The 17237-nt window shown below is 45.1% G+C and overlaps 1 protein-coding gene across 1 annotated transcript; it reads right to left on the bottom strand.

Moving 5' to 3' along the window:
* Positions 1–4307: 4307 nt before the first annotated feature.
* Positions 4308–16365, bottom strand: ACCSL (1-aminocyclopropane-1-carboxylate synthase homolog (Arabidopsis)(non-functional)-like). The gene is made up of 14 exons (XM_012001348.1): positions 15812–16365; positions 13871–13930; positions 13382–13452; positions 12912–12981; positions 12596–12662; positions 11548–11645; positions 11237–11314; positions 10790–10890; positions 9012–9101; positions 8220–8265; positions 7979–8120; positions 5825–5967; positions 5585–5738; positions 4308–4447 (listed from the first exon to the last, which is right to left on the bottom strand). The coding sequence occupies exons 1-14, from the start codon at positions 16313–16315 to the stop codon at positions 4365–4367; spliced, it is 1707 nt and encodes a 568-aa protein (XP_011856738.1). The 5' UTR covers positions 16316–16365; the 3' UTR covers positions 4308–4364.
* Positions 16366–17237: the final 872 nt, after the last annotated feature.

The following is a 17237-nucleotide window of genomic DNA, read 5'->3' as shown; positions in this document are numbered from 1 at the left end:
GCTAACACTGTGACCTCGAGCAACTCTCATGACTTTTTGGCCCTGAATGTTTTCTTCTGTAAGATAAGGAAGTCATCATTTCCCTCTATTTAAATATGAACTCTATGTAATTCACATCTCAGTGAACGCCTGTTATGTGCCAGGTCTCTGTAAAGTGCGAGGATACGGTGATGAGGAAGACAAACCAAAGCCTGCATGACTGATTGGGAAGGCCGACTTACAATGTGGGGACTATTTAAAAAATACTATTTCCTGGGTACCATGGAAGCATACAGCAGGGGCATTTAACCCCACCAAACAACAAACACAGGCATTTGTCCTACGTAGAAGACATACACACACATTACATTAAATGTGAATTGACTAAAGATCAATTAAAAGATCATCAGACTGGATAAAACAGCAAGAATCAAGCATATGGTGTGTGCAGGAGACACACTTCAAATACAAAACCAAATGGTCAAAGGTAAAAATGGGAAAAAAAATACCAAGCAAATAATAATCATTAAAAAAGCTGTTGTGTTCATATTGGTGTCTGACATAGTAGGCTTCAAGACAAAAATGATTAACAAAAATAAAATGGGGCATTTTATAATAAAATGATTAATTCATCAGGATGACAATCTTAAAAGTTTATGCTCCTAATAACAAAACTTCAAAATACATGAAGCAGAAACTGACAGAACGAAAAAGAGAAAAGACAAGTTCATAATTATAATTGGAAATTTTTATACCACTCTCTCGGTGATAGAATAAATGGATCAAAAGACACTAAGGATCAGAAGTTTTGGACATTATACAAAAATTTAATCTAATTGACATTTATAGAACACCATCCCCAATGCCACAGAATATACTTCTTTTCAAATGCAAATGAAACATTAAGATAGACCACATGCTATAAACAAATCTGGCCATAAACTGTCTTAATAAGTTGCAAAGGATTGAAACCGTAGAGTACATTCTCTAGTCACAATGAAATTAAAGTAGAAATCATTGACAAAGAAAGCTGAACAATCCCCAAATATTTGGAAACTAAGTTACATATGCTAAGCAAACCATTGATTTAAAAAAAGATATCACAAGGGAAATTAGAAAATATTTTGCATGATTAAAAATCAGCAGATCAAAGTTTATGGAATGTAGCTCAAATAATGCTAAGTGAGAAATGAATAGCTTGTAATGCATATATTTGAAACCGACTTAAAACAAATGATCTAAGCTTCCACATTAAGAAGCTAGAAAAAAAAGAGCAAATTAAATCCAGAGTAAGTAGAAAGAAATAAAGAGCAGAAATGAAAGAGAAACAATAGAGAAAAATCAATGAAACCGAAAGTTGGTTCTTTGAAAAGTTCAATACAATTGATAAACAGATTGATCCAAAAAACTCATTTTGTTGCAGAATTCTGCTCCTTAATTCAGCTAAAACCGGGTTCTTATCACACCGCGAGGATTAGGAACATGGACACATTGAAGGGTGAGGGGAACGGAATTTACTGGGCAAAAAGGAAAAAAGAAAAATACTCTCAGCAGAGCAAGAGGGGGTCCTGCTAACAGGCGCCCAACTCAGATTGAATCCCAGGCCACCACACAGGAATTGCAGAGGCCAGGCTCCTCCCCTCTGAGCATGGCCGCAGCTGCCCTTGGCTCCATCTTGTTCTCCCAGTGCACAGATGGGTTGGAGATTCTCCAGAGACCCTCCCCGTTATCTCCCTCCTGCATGTATCAATTTCATTATCAGGAAAGGAAAAGCAGATAAAACTAAAGGTCCTATATATATATTAAAAAGGATAACAGAATATTTACAACCAATTTTATGTCAATAATTAAACTTAGATGAAATAGACAAACTTTATTGAAAGGCACAAATAACCATATCCGATACAAGAAATAGAAAACTTGAACTGTCATAGAAATTGAATTTATAAGTAAAAGCCATCCCACAAAAAACAAAAACAAAACAAAAAAAAAAACTCCAGGCCCTTATGGTTTTAAAGCTGAATTCAACCAAACATTTAAAAATTGAAGTTTTTGGACACAAACTTCTAGAAAATTGAGGAAGGCACAGTTTCGCAAACCTCTATGAAACCAGTATTAATCATGATATTGAAACTAACAATTCATTACAAAAAAATATATATATAGAATGATGTCTCTCTTGAATGTAAAATTCTTAAAATAGCAAACCAAAGTCAGTGGTATGTAAAAGGACAATGCATCATGACCGAACAGGGTTTATTGCAGCAATGTGAAGTTGCTTTAACATTAAGAAATCAATATAATTTACCACATTGATAAGAGAAAAATCATATCTCTATAGATGCAGATTGAAAACATCTAACAACATTGAACCCTCATACATGGTAAAACTCCCAGCAAACTAGTAATAGAAGGAAACTTTGTTGGATAAGGGGCAGAATGAAAATACAGTAACATACTCAAGAGCAGAAGATTGCACTCGATGCTGCTAAGACTGAGAACAAGGCAAGCTGTCCTCTCAACCACTTTTATTCAATATTATACTAGAGTTGTTTTTAAAAAGAACAGTATCAGTCAGGAGCGGTGGCTCAGCTTGTAATCCTAGCACTTTGGGAGGCCGAGGCAGGTGGATCACTTGAGGTCAGGAGTTTGAGACCAGCCCAGCCAACATGGTAAAACCCTGTCTGTACTAAAGATATAAAAATTAGCTGGGCGAGATGGCACATGCCTGTAGTCCCAGTTGCTCAGGAGGCAGAGGCAGGAGAATCGCTGAACCAGTGGCAGAGGTTGCAGTGAGCTGAGATTGCGCCACTGCACTCCAACATGGGCGACTGAGACTCTGTCCCAACAACAACAACACAAACAAACTGACAATGAAGGTAAACAAATTTGGATTCGGAGCAAGTACAGCCACAAATCCAAGTGACTAAAGTCACCAGTTGGTACCGTGAGCTCTTTCTTCATCCATAAAATGGTAGTAGTCCCTTCTCTGCCCACTTCACAGCATCAGTGCTCTGATGTGCAAGGGCTTTGCAGAGAAACTGATGGGTGGTGTGATTTGAACAGCTGAAAACACTAGGAATGGAAATGGACAACCCCAGATGCTAGGGACTGAATGTGTCCCCCCAGCATTCATATGTGAAATCCTAACCCCCAAGGTGATGGTATCAGAAGGTGAGCCCTTTGAAAGGTGATTAGGTCATGAAGGCTGAGGGAGACCTCTCACCCCTCTGCCACATGAGGTGATACTGGGAAGATGGGACCCTCACCAGATGCCAAATCTGCCAGGGCCTTGAACTTGGTCTTTCCAGCCTTCAGAACTGTGAGAAAGATTTGTTTCTAAGCTATCCACTTTGTGATATTTTCATATCATAAAGGGACTAAGACACTAAGTTTATCAGATTTTTTTTTTTTTTTTTTTTTTTTGATACAGGGTCTTACTCTATCACCAGGCTGGAGTGCAGTGGCACGATCATGGTCCACTGCAGGCTTGACCTCCTGGACTTAAGTGAGCCCCCCAGCTCAGCCTCCTGAATAGCTTGGACTAGAGGCACACATCACCACACCCAGTTAATTTTATTTTTTGTAGAGACAGGGTCTCGGTTGCCCAGGCTGGTCTCGAACACCTGGCCTCAAGCCATTCTCTGGCCTCAGCCTCTCAGAGTGCTGGGATTACAGGCTTGAGCCACCGTACGCAACAAGAGACTTTAAAAGCCTCTTGGGAAAGTAAAAGTAGAGCAAACTCTAGTATTTGGAAGCAGGAATACCTGCAATTACACTCCCACCTGCCTCTTAGCAGGTCATGTGGAAGTGGATGTGATTTCGTAAGAATCTTATAGAACATTGTGTCCAACACCTGGAAAATGGCCCATCAGTTAAGGATGACTTCTTTCTTTTTCTTGCCTGCTCTAGACAGTATTCTTTACATGGAACCTGCCTTAGAATTTAAAAATTAAAGAGGACAGAAAATCATCTGGCTTCCAAAGATGATTATGAAGAATATAAGAAAATAAGATGAGCCTAGAATTTAAAAGTATAGAATTTATTAGGTACTGAATATAAAAATAAACCATCTAAATAGGGGCCCAGAGAACTTCCTTTATTTCTCTAGGTGTCTCTAGGTCTTTCTACCCCAACCCCAATAAAAACATGTTGCATATATAATGGATAGCAAAGACTAAAAAGATGGAAAGCTTCCAAAGACAGCAGACACTCAGCTTAAGGAGGGTGATGACTGGGTCAGATGAGATCTTCCTGGAGGAGCCCACCATTTTCTCCATCACAACACTGACAAAAAGATACCCTGGCCTTCTGGACCAGAGGCTGACATTAGTGGGTCCCTGAGCAAGTGACAGGCTGGAACTGCTGGTTGGGAGGCAGACGGCCTACTCCCTCATTGCATCCTCCAACTGCTTCACTATCAAAGCCTCCTTCTGCTCCTGCAGCACGTCACAGAACCGACACATGGCTAGAGGGTCCAAATGGGGACAGAGAGAAATAGTGATTTAGTGGGTTTGCAGGTGGGTCCCAGACAGATCCAGGTCATGGTCAACCATAAAAGCCTCTCATTCAGGGATCCTGAACTTCAGCCCTCCCATCTTTGGGATGGGTTTCCAAGTCTACATGTTACATCCCTGATTTCTTTTTGAATATCATTGTTATGTCAGCCTGCGAGACATCTCAGTATCTCGTATCAAAGCCTGTACTCTGGGGCTTATGGCCTTGGCCTAATTAGGATTTCTATTTGCCTCTAGTGTCTCTGCACTCAGCCTATCTTCTGTGCTAGCTCAAAAGAATTCTGCAACAAAACCCTTCATGAAAATGAACGATTCACTGCTATATTCCCAGCAGGTAGAACAGCATCTGGCATGTAGTGGAATGCAATAAATAAATGTTCACACGAATGTCCTATTCTCTATAACCTCAGAGGAGAATCTAAACTCTCTAGTATGGCATACAGGGACTTCCATGGTCACCTGCCTATCCATCTCACTTACTAGCCTGGCAGCCCCACAAGGGCAGAGTACTACTTTTTTTGTTTTTGTTTGTTTGTTTGTGTTTTTTTTAAAATGGAGTCTCACTCTGTCGCCCAGGCTGGAGTGCAGTGGTGCAGTCTCAGTTTACTGCAATCTCTACCTCCCACGTTCAAGCAATTCTCCTGCCTCAGCACCCCCGAGTAGCTGGGACTACAGGCACACACCACCATGCCTGGCTAATTTTTTGTATTTTTAGTAGAGACGGGGTTTCACCATGCTGGCCAGGCTGGTCTCGAACTCCTGACCTCATGATTTGCCTGCCTCGGCCTCCCAAAGTGCTGGGATTACAGGCATAAAACACTGAGCCCGGCCTCAGAATAGTACTCTTTAGCTTGTTGTCCCAATGCCTCACTCAATGGCAGTCACAGAACAGATACCCCAAATGGGTAATGAATGGATAGGTGCTTGCGGTACATATCAGTTCTTGTTTGCAAAAGCACTTAACTAAAGATAGACATGGAAACAGGGAATAAAGGGCTAGATCTATAGGATGTTTAAGGATGGGGAGAAGATTGAGATATTAAGTTGATGGGGCATCTTTAAAGGATTGGGAGGCCAGCTCCACTCACCCAATTTTAGCCGGGGGAGCTCATCTGCAAAGATGAGGCAGAACCAGCCTGGCTCCTTACACATGTAGGCTTTGCCACGGGATAACAACAGCTTGTTGTCCAGGAAGCGGCAATAGAGGAGCCGTTCTTCTTCAAATGTACAGGGATCCAGGTACTAGGGAGGGCACAGGAACAGAGCTGAGCCCAAGACCCAGCGGGCAGGTCTGCCCAAGAACACCTGTCCTGATTCCCAGAACACACCTTTTTCAAGTTGATCCAGACATAGAGGCCAGAGCTGCTGTTGTGAAAGGGGATCTCCAATGCCTTCAGCTTGGCAGTGATGTACTTGTGAGCTTCCCGGAGCCGGTAGCAATTGGTGGGTAGGTACACTTTGTCAATCCATTCTGGATGGGTAGAGGAAAAACATTGTCATAGATACTACTACAGAAATCTACCAAGAGTTCCTTCCCAAATGCTTCCTTCCTGGGCTTCATGCAAGTTTGTTGTTTTTGTTTTGTTTGTTTAAAAACAAAAACAAAAACCCCAGAGTCGCCCTCTGTCATCCAGGCTAGAGTGCAATGGCACAATCTCGGCACACTGCAATCTCCACCTCCTTGGCTCAAGCGATTCTCATGTCTCAGCCTCCCAAGTAACTGGGACTACAGGCATACGCCACCACACCCAGCTAATTTTTGTATTTTTAGTAGAGACGGCGTTTCACCATGTTGGCCAGGCTGGTCTCAAACTCCTGGCCTCAAGTGATCCATCTGCCTTGACCTTCCAAAGTCCTGGGATTTTAGGTGTTAACCATTGCACCCCACAAGCTATTTCTAAGACTAACTCTAGCATATTTGAGCTAATGGTGTCCACACCCAATACACCCACCTCTTATCTAAGGCTCTGGTAAAGACACTGGGCTTCTCAAAGGTCTAGTAGGAAAGTTCTCTGAGTTCACAGCCCTGAGGCAAGGAGTCAATCCCCTAATAGGGGTTGATGCTGCTGTTGTTAACTGGGCAAGCAGCAGGGACTCACAGCTCCTACCACCCGAATTTGAGTCTCATACAATGGAGTTGAAGGAATATATGTGTGCCCGGGGATGCTCTTGGCCAGTCACCCTCAGCATTCATAGAACAGAACCACTTGGGGAACTATTAGAAGCCCTGATGCTCAGACTATATATCTGATATAGCTCAGGCTATATCAGGATCTTTGAAGATGGAACACACATGTCAGTATTTAAGCTCCCTGGGAAACTCCCATGTCCATCTAAGATTGAGGACCAGCGTTCAAGGGGCTGGGATCTAGTTTCTGCCAAGTATCAAAGGTCTTGATATCTATGGAAGCATTCAGTTGGATTGCTCCTGTCTACCTCTCTCCCGTCCCAGACCTGAAAGCAAATTGTTTTCTAAACCAGCAAATATAATGATATTCGTTTGTTTCATTATATCCCGGCTATGAATTAAAACTTCCAGCTTCGTATCTGTTCTATTACAGGGAAGTAAAGAAAATGAGTCTCTAAGCTTGGGCCATGGCTTTAAAGGGGAAAGTCCCTTCTGAGGCCAGCATTCACTTGAGATCCAAGTGAGGGGATGATGAATCCAGGTGCCACAGGCCTAGCGACACCAACTTGCCCAAATGGCCGCTCTCCTTTGGCCACCTTGGAAGATGAAATTATGTTGTATTAGAAGAGTCAGGGTGTTTGTTTTGTTTCTGGTTTTATAATCTTTGTCTAAAGCAAACAGTTTTGGGGACAGAAAATCTATATTCACATAAAGATTAATTTCTGAAGTTCCTACCTTTACAACTTAAAGTAGGATTAGCCATCCCACCTCTAGGCAGAACAGAAGCTATCAGACATCCAGAAATTAAGCTCATCCTGTGGTTTTTTGTTTTTGTTTTTGTTTTCTGAGACAGAGTTTCACTTTTTCTACCGAGACTGGAGTGCAATGGCGCGATCTCAGCTCACTGCGACCTCTGCCTCCTGTATTCAAGAGATTCTCCTGCCTCAGCCCCCAAAGTAGCTGGGATTACAGGCGTGCGCCACCGCGCCTGGCTAAATTTTGCATTTTTAGTAGAGACCGGGTTTCACCTTGTTGGCCAGGCTGGTCTCAAACTCCCGACCTCAAGTGATCTGCCCACCTTGGCCTCCCAAAGTGCTGGGATTACACACGTAAGCCACCACACCTGGCCTCGTCCTGTGTTTTAAAACAGCACCTCCATCTTCTGTCTATACCCTGCTGTGTTATCTGCCCTATCTTACCCTCCCTTCAAACTTCACGTCTTACCACAGTTAAATCTGAGACAGCACATAGGGTCTCAGTATATTAAGGGCACATCAGAGACCCAAGCAAATCCAAGAACTCCCCATTGCCATGACATCCAGCCAACATGCTGGCCTGTGCTAGAGCTCAGTACCTGTGTTCTGGAGCAGTTGACACAGCTTGTGCTGTACGATGCCAGAAATACTGTGGAGGTAGCCAAAGGCACTCACAGCAGAGACCACCTCCTTGTTGTGGGTATACAGAGCACCAAAGCGGAAGCCAGAGATGCCAAAATCCTAGAGGAAGAAAAGTAGGAACAGGAACAAGTGTTTTGTCTGCCTTCTATTCCCGGTTCCTCCTCCTTCACTAGCCCAGGAGAGAAAGCAATGGCTCACCTTACTGGTACCCCAGATCACATGGGTCCTGTTGCGATCAGGCAAACTGAAGAAGAAATGGAAAAAATAACTAAGGTTATAGAGAAATAGTTGATGAAGATTTGGGGTATATGAGGGGAAAGTGGACTTGAGGTTCTTCCTAGACAGCAGGGCCTATAGGGCCCAACGTTCAAGAAACAGTTGTTCCAGTTAAGCCAGGAAGTCAACACAAGGTATCCCTGAAGACCTAGAGGGAACAGAACCGAAGTGCCCACTGAATGAAGTCTAGGGCCTTCAGCCTGACATGTGGCTCTCCTACAGCTTGGCCAAAGCTACCTTCCTGGCAGTTGGCTCTTCAGATGTGGGTCACCATCATTTCTAGAACATGCCTGAATATTTCTTATTGCTCCATCTTTGGTGAAGCTGTTCCTTCTGCCAGGCATTTCATTCCCTTGCTTTGAATGCTGCAATCCCATCTCTAGGGCCAGATACTACCCTTCAGAAGGTTCTGCCTCCTTTTTCTTTCCCTGTGCTCTACTTATCAAGAAGCTCCTACCCTGGCATTTTATGAGGCTTTATTTTGACCTTTGACAGTAGACTTTCTACCTTGACCTCAAATTATTGTATACAAAATGGCATATAGACTAGAAGACATTTAGGGGGAAAGATGATGCTTTGATTGCATTCACAGCCCCTGTGAGCAGTTAACTGGCTATGTGCTAGGAACTGAGTTAAGTTCATGTCACATAAACTCACCCTGCAAAACAAGAAGCTTGTGGTTCTCGTTCCCAACTCCAGCTGAGACCAACTCACCTTTTCATGCTCAGAACACTGTGGAATATGATGGATTCATCAAACACAGACAGCATATAAATCTCATCTATGATCACATGTAGGTTATACCTGTAGATTAGATGAAAGAAGAATAAGGTCTAGCTTATCTCTAGCCTTTTTTCTTAGCATGCTTTTTACAAGCATCTTTGTAATCTTAAGTCATGTCTTTTATAGTGTTCTCTGGGCACAGATCATGCATTCCTACTGCCCCAGCAGCCCATCTGACCCTGCAAGGGGCATAGTAAGGTAGATGGGGTGGTACACCAGAAGGGACCCTTGGACCTAGCTTGGGGGTAATGAGAAGGAATAGGAACCAAAAGACACGTTGAGAACATATTGTCTAACCTTAGCTAACCATTCAACCATCAAACAGAGACTATGGGAAGAGGTTGGGTAGCCCCGATAATTTTTAACTGGTAGAGTCAGGAGCTCCTAACTGCTTATGTGCCTCGTTCATTCTCCCAACAATCGTCACTACTGTCATCTCCATTTCAGATGAAGAAACTAAGGCGGGCTGGCCACCGTGGCTCATGCCTGTAATCCCACCACTTTGGGAGGCCGAGGCGGGTGGATCATGAGGTCAGGAGTTCAAGACCAGCCTGGACAACATGGTGAAACCCTGTCTCTACTAAAAATACAAAAATTAGCTGGGTGTGTTGGTGCATGCCTGCAATTGTAGTGACTCAGGAGGCTGAGGCAGGAGAATTGCTTGAACCTGGGAGGTGGAGGTTGCAGTGAGCTGAGATCCCACCACAGCACTCTAGCCTGGGTGACAGAGTGTGACTCTGTCTCAAAAAAAAAGAAAAAGAAAAAAAAGAAACTAAGGCTCTTAGCTGTAAAGTCAGTTAGCAGGTGCTATAGCTGGGAGGTGAACCCATTCTATCCAATTCTTGCCTACCCCCTCTAGCATTTTTCCTCCTGACCCCACGCTGCACCATTCATTGGTCTGGGTTAGTCATGAAGTTTGACTAAGTCTGTTTCTTATGGAAAATGGAAGGTTATCTGCCTTAAATAATAGGACTATTTCAGGACTGCAGAGAAAACTAAGGTTAACTTGCTCTTAGAAAGGAACGTGAAGCTCTGTAGGAACACGTCTTCATCCCACAAGGTCTGAGAGTGTCTTCCTCGGCACTCCAGCCCAAGTGGCTTCCGAAATGGATGCTGGGAGAAAGTACTTAAGCAGAAAAGTAACAAATTATATATTTTTAAGTGACATATTTGTCAGAAAACAAAACTGTATTTTGACTGTTATGTAAATGTCAATACATAGGCTGAGGCTAGAAAGGAAATGGCAAAAAGTTTGAAGTGGTAAGTATGTGATTGCGTTTTCCTTCATTTTAATTTCGGTTAGTTTTATATAACTCTGCAAAGTATGGTGTATAGTAAGAATATTTAGGGTAAATTACTTTTTGAGATAAAGTCTCACTCTGTTGCCTAGGCTGGAGCACGATCTCGGCTCACTGCAACCTCCTCCTCCCCGGCTCAAGCAATTCTCATGTCTCAGCCTCCCAAGCAGCTGGGATTGTAGGTGCCCGCCACCATGCCTGGCTAATTTTGTATTTTTAGTGGAGACAAGGTTTCCCCCTGTTGGCCAGGCTGTTCTCAAACTCCTGACCTCAAGTGATCCACTGCCTCGGTGTCCCAAAGTGCTGGGATTACAGGCATGTGCCACCAGATCTGGCTCTTGACTACTTGACTATAAGTGACGGGAATCCTTTCAAGGAACATTACCTAGTCTCAAGGGGTGGAACTCATACCTCTTGGCAAATTCCAGGTATTTCATTAGCGAGTCTGGGGAGTAGATGTCACCCACAGGATTCTGAGGGTTGATTAGCACAAGGCCTCGGACCTTTTTCCCCTAAGAAAAACCCAAATATAACTGAGTGAATACAAGTCCTTTGCATCTACCCTAAATTCAAACAAGGATCTTTTACAGGTCAGGCACCCTAAAAGGCTTAGGTAGGGTCTTGAAGCAGCAACTACTCTACTGCCCAAAGAGGGGGAACAGGAAGGAAGTCTGGGGCTGCTCTAACATCCCCATAGGACTCAGGGATCTAGAGGGACACACCCCTGGATCATTCACTGTCTCTTCCAACTAAGGACAGCCCACCAGGTCTTGGTGAACAAGCAGCACCAGAGTTTCAATACTCAAACCTCTTTCAGGACCAGCAGTGGCCATCCTAAAAATATGGTTCCCTCTTTACCTCAAACCTAGCTTCAAGCAGGGCTTCCTCTAACTTGTCCACAGTGAGCTGGAAAGGTTGGGTGTTTGTAACAGTGACCTGGAAGAGAAACATTATGTGAGAAGTGTCTCTTAAAGTCTAAGCCTTGATTCCTCATTCCCATAAGCCCCAGATAATCCTCTGCCTTCATACCAGAGTGTTAGTCCACGTGCCTTCTCCACCCCTACCCAACCACTTAGATGGGTAGAAAGCAAGCCCCTCTACCCCTTTAAGTGTCCCCAGAACAGTCCATTGTCTAGGTGTATGGAGCAGGGAAGGGGCCCCATTCAGACCTCACTCTCCAGGTAGACAGGAATCAACTCAACCTTTGCATACAGGCGGGAGCTAAAGGCAAAGCCACTGTAGAAGGGAGCAGGGACCAGGAAGGCCTCTGGAAACAGAGAGACAGAGCCATCATTTCAAAGTCTCCCAATCAGAGCCTGTTGCCAGGCTCCCCAAACTAGCAAAGCTGTTGACCAAAAAAAAAAAAAAAAAAAGTCAGTTTCACGATCCTTTCTACCTGGGGATTAATGTTCTTAGGTTCAGGTGCTATGAAAGTTATCCATTATTATAGACATCACTGGGGGAAACAAAACTCTAGTTTCTTCTTTGCAGGTATGTTAGAGAAGAAGAGGGAAGGATATCACTGAATAACTCAGAATCCAGGGCACAAGTTAAGCAAGGCTCACTAGCAGATGGAGCAATGGTTATTAGGAAAGTCTCAACTGATCCAGGCCAAATATCAGAGGTCAAGGTCCATGTGCAAGGAGGGCTCCTTGTTTGGACCTGGGGATCTCACTTTCTTTTCTTCCCATCCATTTGGCCTTACTGATGAGTTAAGAGAAGCTCCTTTGCATGAAAGGGACTATCTTAACCACTTCTTTTGATGCATCCAGAGCTCTTTAACATTGGAGCCTCTTGCTTAAGCATTGTTACAGGCGAGGTTGAGAACAGTCCACTCAACCTTGTTTGGTCCAGGACTAATTAACCTTTTTCTGAAGAGATAAGAAATCTATATGGTCTGAGCCCGTTGTCATGGCTCTCTGTATTGCAGCTGAGCCCAAAAGCCCAGCCATGAACATAGTAGGTAGGCCCCCATCATCATTCCTGGGGCATACCTCCTTGAGGTCCATCATGTCTCTCTTCCATTAAATGGAGAATCCAAACCTCTTGCTCCCACAGAAATAGGAAGATAACCTAGTCAGTGTGGGAAAAGGCCCACCACTGTGGGGAAAAGGCCTTGAGTCAGGATGCTCTTCTTCCTCAAAGTCCAGTGCCTGTGTGTTCCTACCCATGTTGCTAGTATTTCATTGAGAGGGAAAGCAGAGCCCACTGACTTACCGCCTGGATCACACAGAACCATGGCCAGGGCAGAGAAGACAGAGCAGCAGCCATTTAGAACCACCACCTGAGGACGACACATGAGAGGCAAAAGTCAAAACCAATACCTATGTGAGAAGGGGTAGCCATACTTTCTCCATCCTCCTGGGCGGAACAGGCACAGGGAACCTCCTCAGCTGGGACACATTGGCCTTCACACTGCCCTGGCCCCTGAAAGTCTCCACTGGTTCTCCTTGTACCCCCTAGAAAGGGCAGAGCATCCTCCAAGAATATAGCCCTTCACCAGGGTGGCAGCAAGGCTGGGAAACTGACTCACGTTTTCTGGATCAAGTTGGGTAGGTGCCCTGCAGTAGTAGGTCAGGAACCGGGCCACTTCTTCCCGCAGGCTGTAAACAGACCCAGAGAGACCTTGTGGTTCCTGAGCCCCTTTCCTCGCTCATGGTCTGGATGGCCATTGTCCAGCCTAATAGGGACCTTTGCTACCCAGTCTAACCTCATATCACAGGGCTACTGACTGAGACCATCAAATCCCCAAGTCACACAGACAATAAGTGAGAGTTGGCACAAGAACTCGGGCCTTTTGAATTATTCCTACTATACCAGGAATAACCCTTCCTACTATACCAGGCTGCCTCCTGATGACGTTTTGCTCTAGGCATTTTCTAGACGTTATTACCCAAAGAGACAGGGAGGTAACCAACCAGGAATTTGGTGCCTTGAATCCTCCTTCTGGATAAGGACAGCTGCCTGTGGGACCAAGAGACCCTAAATCTGAAAGTCACTTACAACAGCTGCCCTCTCCAATCAGGGTACTGCAGCAAGGCGTCCTCAATGCAGTTCATGTCCCTTTCTTGCAACTGTTGACAAATAGAACATGAAAACAGGTAGGCCAGGGAAGTCCAAGAGGCCTCATCCTACTCCTAGTTCATACAAGAGTGTTTGCCCTCCACATACATGACCGCCTAGAAAGGGTATGGGTATACACACTGAGTGCTCCTTAATGAATGGAGGCTACCATTTTGTCATAAATTACACAAGTAGATACCTCACTGGGAAGTATTTGACCCAGAGGTTCCCATAGCAACCTTCCCACCATATACCTAATCAGAGAATACCTCTGGACAGTCAGCAAGGCCAGGAGGTTAAATGTGCTATTCTAGAAGCTATTTCTTCACTCTTCCTCCCAGCTCCTATGTCTCACCCCTGTATCTACCACAGCTGAGGAGCACGCTAGGGGGAGGGGACAGGTCCCAACATAGCCCAGAACATCCTTACTCTTTCAGTCATCAGATCCATGCAGAGCTTGTTCTCACTGGTGCCAAGGTTAATGAAGCCCTGGAGATGGAAGGAATCCAAGATCAGGTCAGTCCTCTTGCTCCACCCTATATAGATCCCTTGAAACACGCTAAGAAATGTTCATCTCAGATTAGCTCAAATGGAGATCTCACTGCCCACGAGGCAATTCAATCCAAATTTGACAACTTTACATGTTAGGAAAGCTTTCTATGAACCCAAAATAGTACAGCTTGCAAATTTCCCCCTTAGAGCCACATAAATAAGTTATGTCCTATCGACCAGTCATTGAGTTCTTATTATGTGCCAGACACTAGACCAAGTGTTTCACGTGAGTTGTCTCAATTCCTGAGAAGAAGGTTCTATATACTCCAATTTAAAGAGTGAAGTTTAGAAAAGTTGAATAACTTACTAGCCATGTGACCTTGGGTGATAGGTAGAACTCTACCTACCTGACTCCTGACCCTGGACCCTTAATCCCCAAGGCCCCACCTGGCACCTACCTCTGCTACTTCTCCTTACACATTAGGGCCTTCTAAGTTATTACGGGAGAATAGAAAGAACAGAAGGGGAAGGTATAGCTAATGTTGCCCTTCACCCTCTGGTTGGAGAACTGCTAAGGACCCCCGTTGCTGGAAGCCTTTTATCAGTTCCCCATCGCCCTTAGGGTAACATGCCTTTTTTTTTTTTTTTTTTTTTTTTTTTTGAGCTAGGGTCCTACTCTGTCCGCTCTGTCACCCAGGCTGCAGTGCAGTGGCATGATCTCAGCTCACTGCAACCTCCACCCACCGGGGTCAAGTGATCCTCCCACCTCAGCTTCCCAGATAGTTGGGGCTCTAGGTGTGTGCCACCACGCCTAGCTAGTTTTTGTATTTTTTGTAGAGATGAGGTTTCACCATGTTGCCCAGGCTCGTCTCGAATTCCTGGACTTGAGCAATCCACCAACCTTGGCCTCCCAAAGTGCTGGGATTACAGGTGTGAGCCACCATGCCCGGTCCCTTAGGGTAACATCTTAACATCTCCCATCCACCTCTGTTCACACCTCCTGCCACAGCACCAGTGGTCCCTACTCTGGCCACTGGACCTCCTTTCCCAATCACTCCTAGCCCTTCACATCTTGAAGGTTTTACCTGTGCTGTTCCTCCTGCCTGGAGGGTCATGGCCATGACCATCACCACATGGCTGGCAGATTCAGCCTTTAAGACATCTTCCCAGACCACCTGAAGTGGGCATCCCTTTCGTGCTCTTGGGAAGATTTTTTGTTTGTTTTTTTGTTTTTTTTTTTTTTAAGATAGAGTCTCGCTCTGTCGCCCAGGCTGGAGTGCAGTGGCCAGATCTCAGCTCACTGCAAGCTCCACCTCCCAGGTTTACACCATTCTCCTGCCTCAGCCTCCCGAGTAGCTGGGACTACAGGCGCCCGCCACCTCGCCCGGCTAGTTTTTTTGTATCTTTTTTAGTAGAGACGGGGTTTCACCGTGTTAGCCAGGATGGTCTCGATCTCCTGACCTCGTGATCCACCTGTCTTGGCCTCCCAAAGTGCTAGGATTACAGGCTTGAGCCACCGCGCCCGGCCTTGGGAAGATTATTAATGTCTGTGCCCCAGTTGCTGACTCCATTCATCACTATACTAAGTTCTACAATGGCAGGCTCATTTGCCCCTGTGACCACAGGGGCCAACTCCTAATAATTAAGAGCTGGGATTTAGGGAGAGGGAAGGATTTGGGGGTGGAGGGAGTTTTCCAACTTTCTGGGGCATTGTCACTTTATTTCTGCAATTACTCCCTTATCTGCAAGATGACAAGAGTGCCCATTTCATAAGGCTATAAAGAATGAGAGCACATACAGCACTTGGCCCAGGACTCAGTAAATCCAAGTGACTGGAGCCCGTGAGGATGCTGCCCATCCCCCACCCCAAATTCTCACCAAGGTGTTCTTGTCCTTATGATATTTATCTTTTTGGTAGGCATTGTAGTCCTGGAAGCTTGACTGATAGAAGACAGAGATGTCAATCCCACGGTTGGATAGGTCACGGCTGACAAAGGCAGCTTCACAGTCACTCAGTTGGGGAACTGGATCAGGCTGTCCAGACAGTTGGGCCCTCTCCCCATATCTGACATCACCCCTAGAGTCCTCAGAAGGAAGAGGCACTTGGAGCTCCAGGTCACTTGCAGCCTTAGACTGTAGGAGGTTGATCATCCGGCGTATTAAGCAACTCAGAAGGGCTTCCTTCTCACGGATGGCCTGTGTGTGCTTCCTTTCCTCCAGTGACAGGCCCTGTCTGCTCGTCAGCTGCACGAAGTGCTCCCTCATGGCCTGCCGCAAGTGCAGTGTTATCTCCAGCAGCTGGGGATAGATGCTGTGGTCTCTGGGGACCTGGTCTCTCCTCTGGCCAGAGGGCACAGGAAGGGTGTCTGACCAATGACTCATACTCCAGGTATCTTTACTGGCCTCTGTGGGCTGCCTGGCACCTACGGAGAAAGAGACCATTGACATTGGAGCAAAGGAGGATCTCCTGGACCCTCAGTTCCAGGAACGGATGGAGACAGAACAGATCTCAAACTGGTTCTTCTTACTTCCATACCTTGGTTATATGACCAGATTGGTTCATGAAGAGTTACCTACTCATTAGGGCAATGAGTATGTGGCCCCCAGCCTAGACACTGAGTGCTCTACTTCAATGGCATTCAATAGAATGTGTTCTGAGGAAGAGCAGGGGATATGAACAAGGAGGCTCTGGATTGTCCACCCTGTTCTTCAACCTGAGCAGTTCCTGCTTTGTTTGGTTAAATAGGAAAAAAGCGTTTCTACTGCACAAAAACAATCACCATCACTACCCACTGAGTAAAACATTCTGCTTTAAACTAAATGCCTGAGGGCCAAATCTGGCCTGCCACTTATTTTTGTAGATAGTTTTATTGAAACACAGCCCCATTCATTTATTTATGTCTTGATTATGGCTGCTTTTGTATTACAATGGCAGAGTTTAATAGTCATGACAGAGACCACGTGACAGAGACCATATGGTCCACGGAGCCTAAAATATTAACCGTCTGACTCTTTACAGAAAAGGTTTGCAAAGCCCTGTTCAAGAACATCAGCCCTGCTTTTTGCCTGTTGCTCTCCAGGTTGGCCATACCAGATACTCAAAGCCTTTAGATTCCTCAGTTCCTCTATCCTCACTTGGCTTCCTGCAAATGCCTTCCACCTACTCACTGTGACAGCTGCCTTAGGCTTCCATCACTTGTAACTATGGGCTAGGTACATGGCTCTCAAACTTTGAAATCCATTACCAAGTCCTTCAGTAATCACCTGGAGGGCATGGTAGGAAACAGATGGTGAGACCTCACCT

This window comes from Mandrillus leucophaeus, unplaced genomic scaffold (genome assembly GCF_000951045.1).
Source record: "Mandrillus leucophaeus isolate KB7577 unplaced genomic scaffold, Mleu.le_1.0 Scaffold66, whole genome shotgun sequence".
In the NCBI taxonomy this organism is placed as follows: Eukaryota; Metazoa; Chordata; class Mammalia; order Primates; family Cercopithecidae; genus Mandrillus; species Mandrillus leucophaeus.
This window is presented reverse-complemented; position numbering and strand designations above follow the sequence as displayed.

Coding starts and splice junctions, on each gene's coding strand:
- ACCSL (XM_012001348.1), bottom strand. CDS start 16,315: ATGAGTCATTGGTCAGACACCCTTCCTGTGCCCTCTGGCCAGAGGAGA. Junction 11,315..11,547: donor CTGTCTACCTGGAGAGTGAG/GTCTGAATGGGG, acceptor TTTCTCTTCCAG/GTCACTGTTACAAACACCCA. Junction 5,739..5,824: donor TCTGGATCAACTTGAAAAAG/GTGTGTTCTGGG, acceptor TGCCCTCCCTAG/TACCTGGATCCCTGTACATT.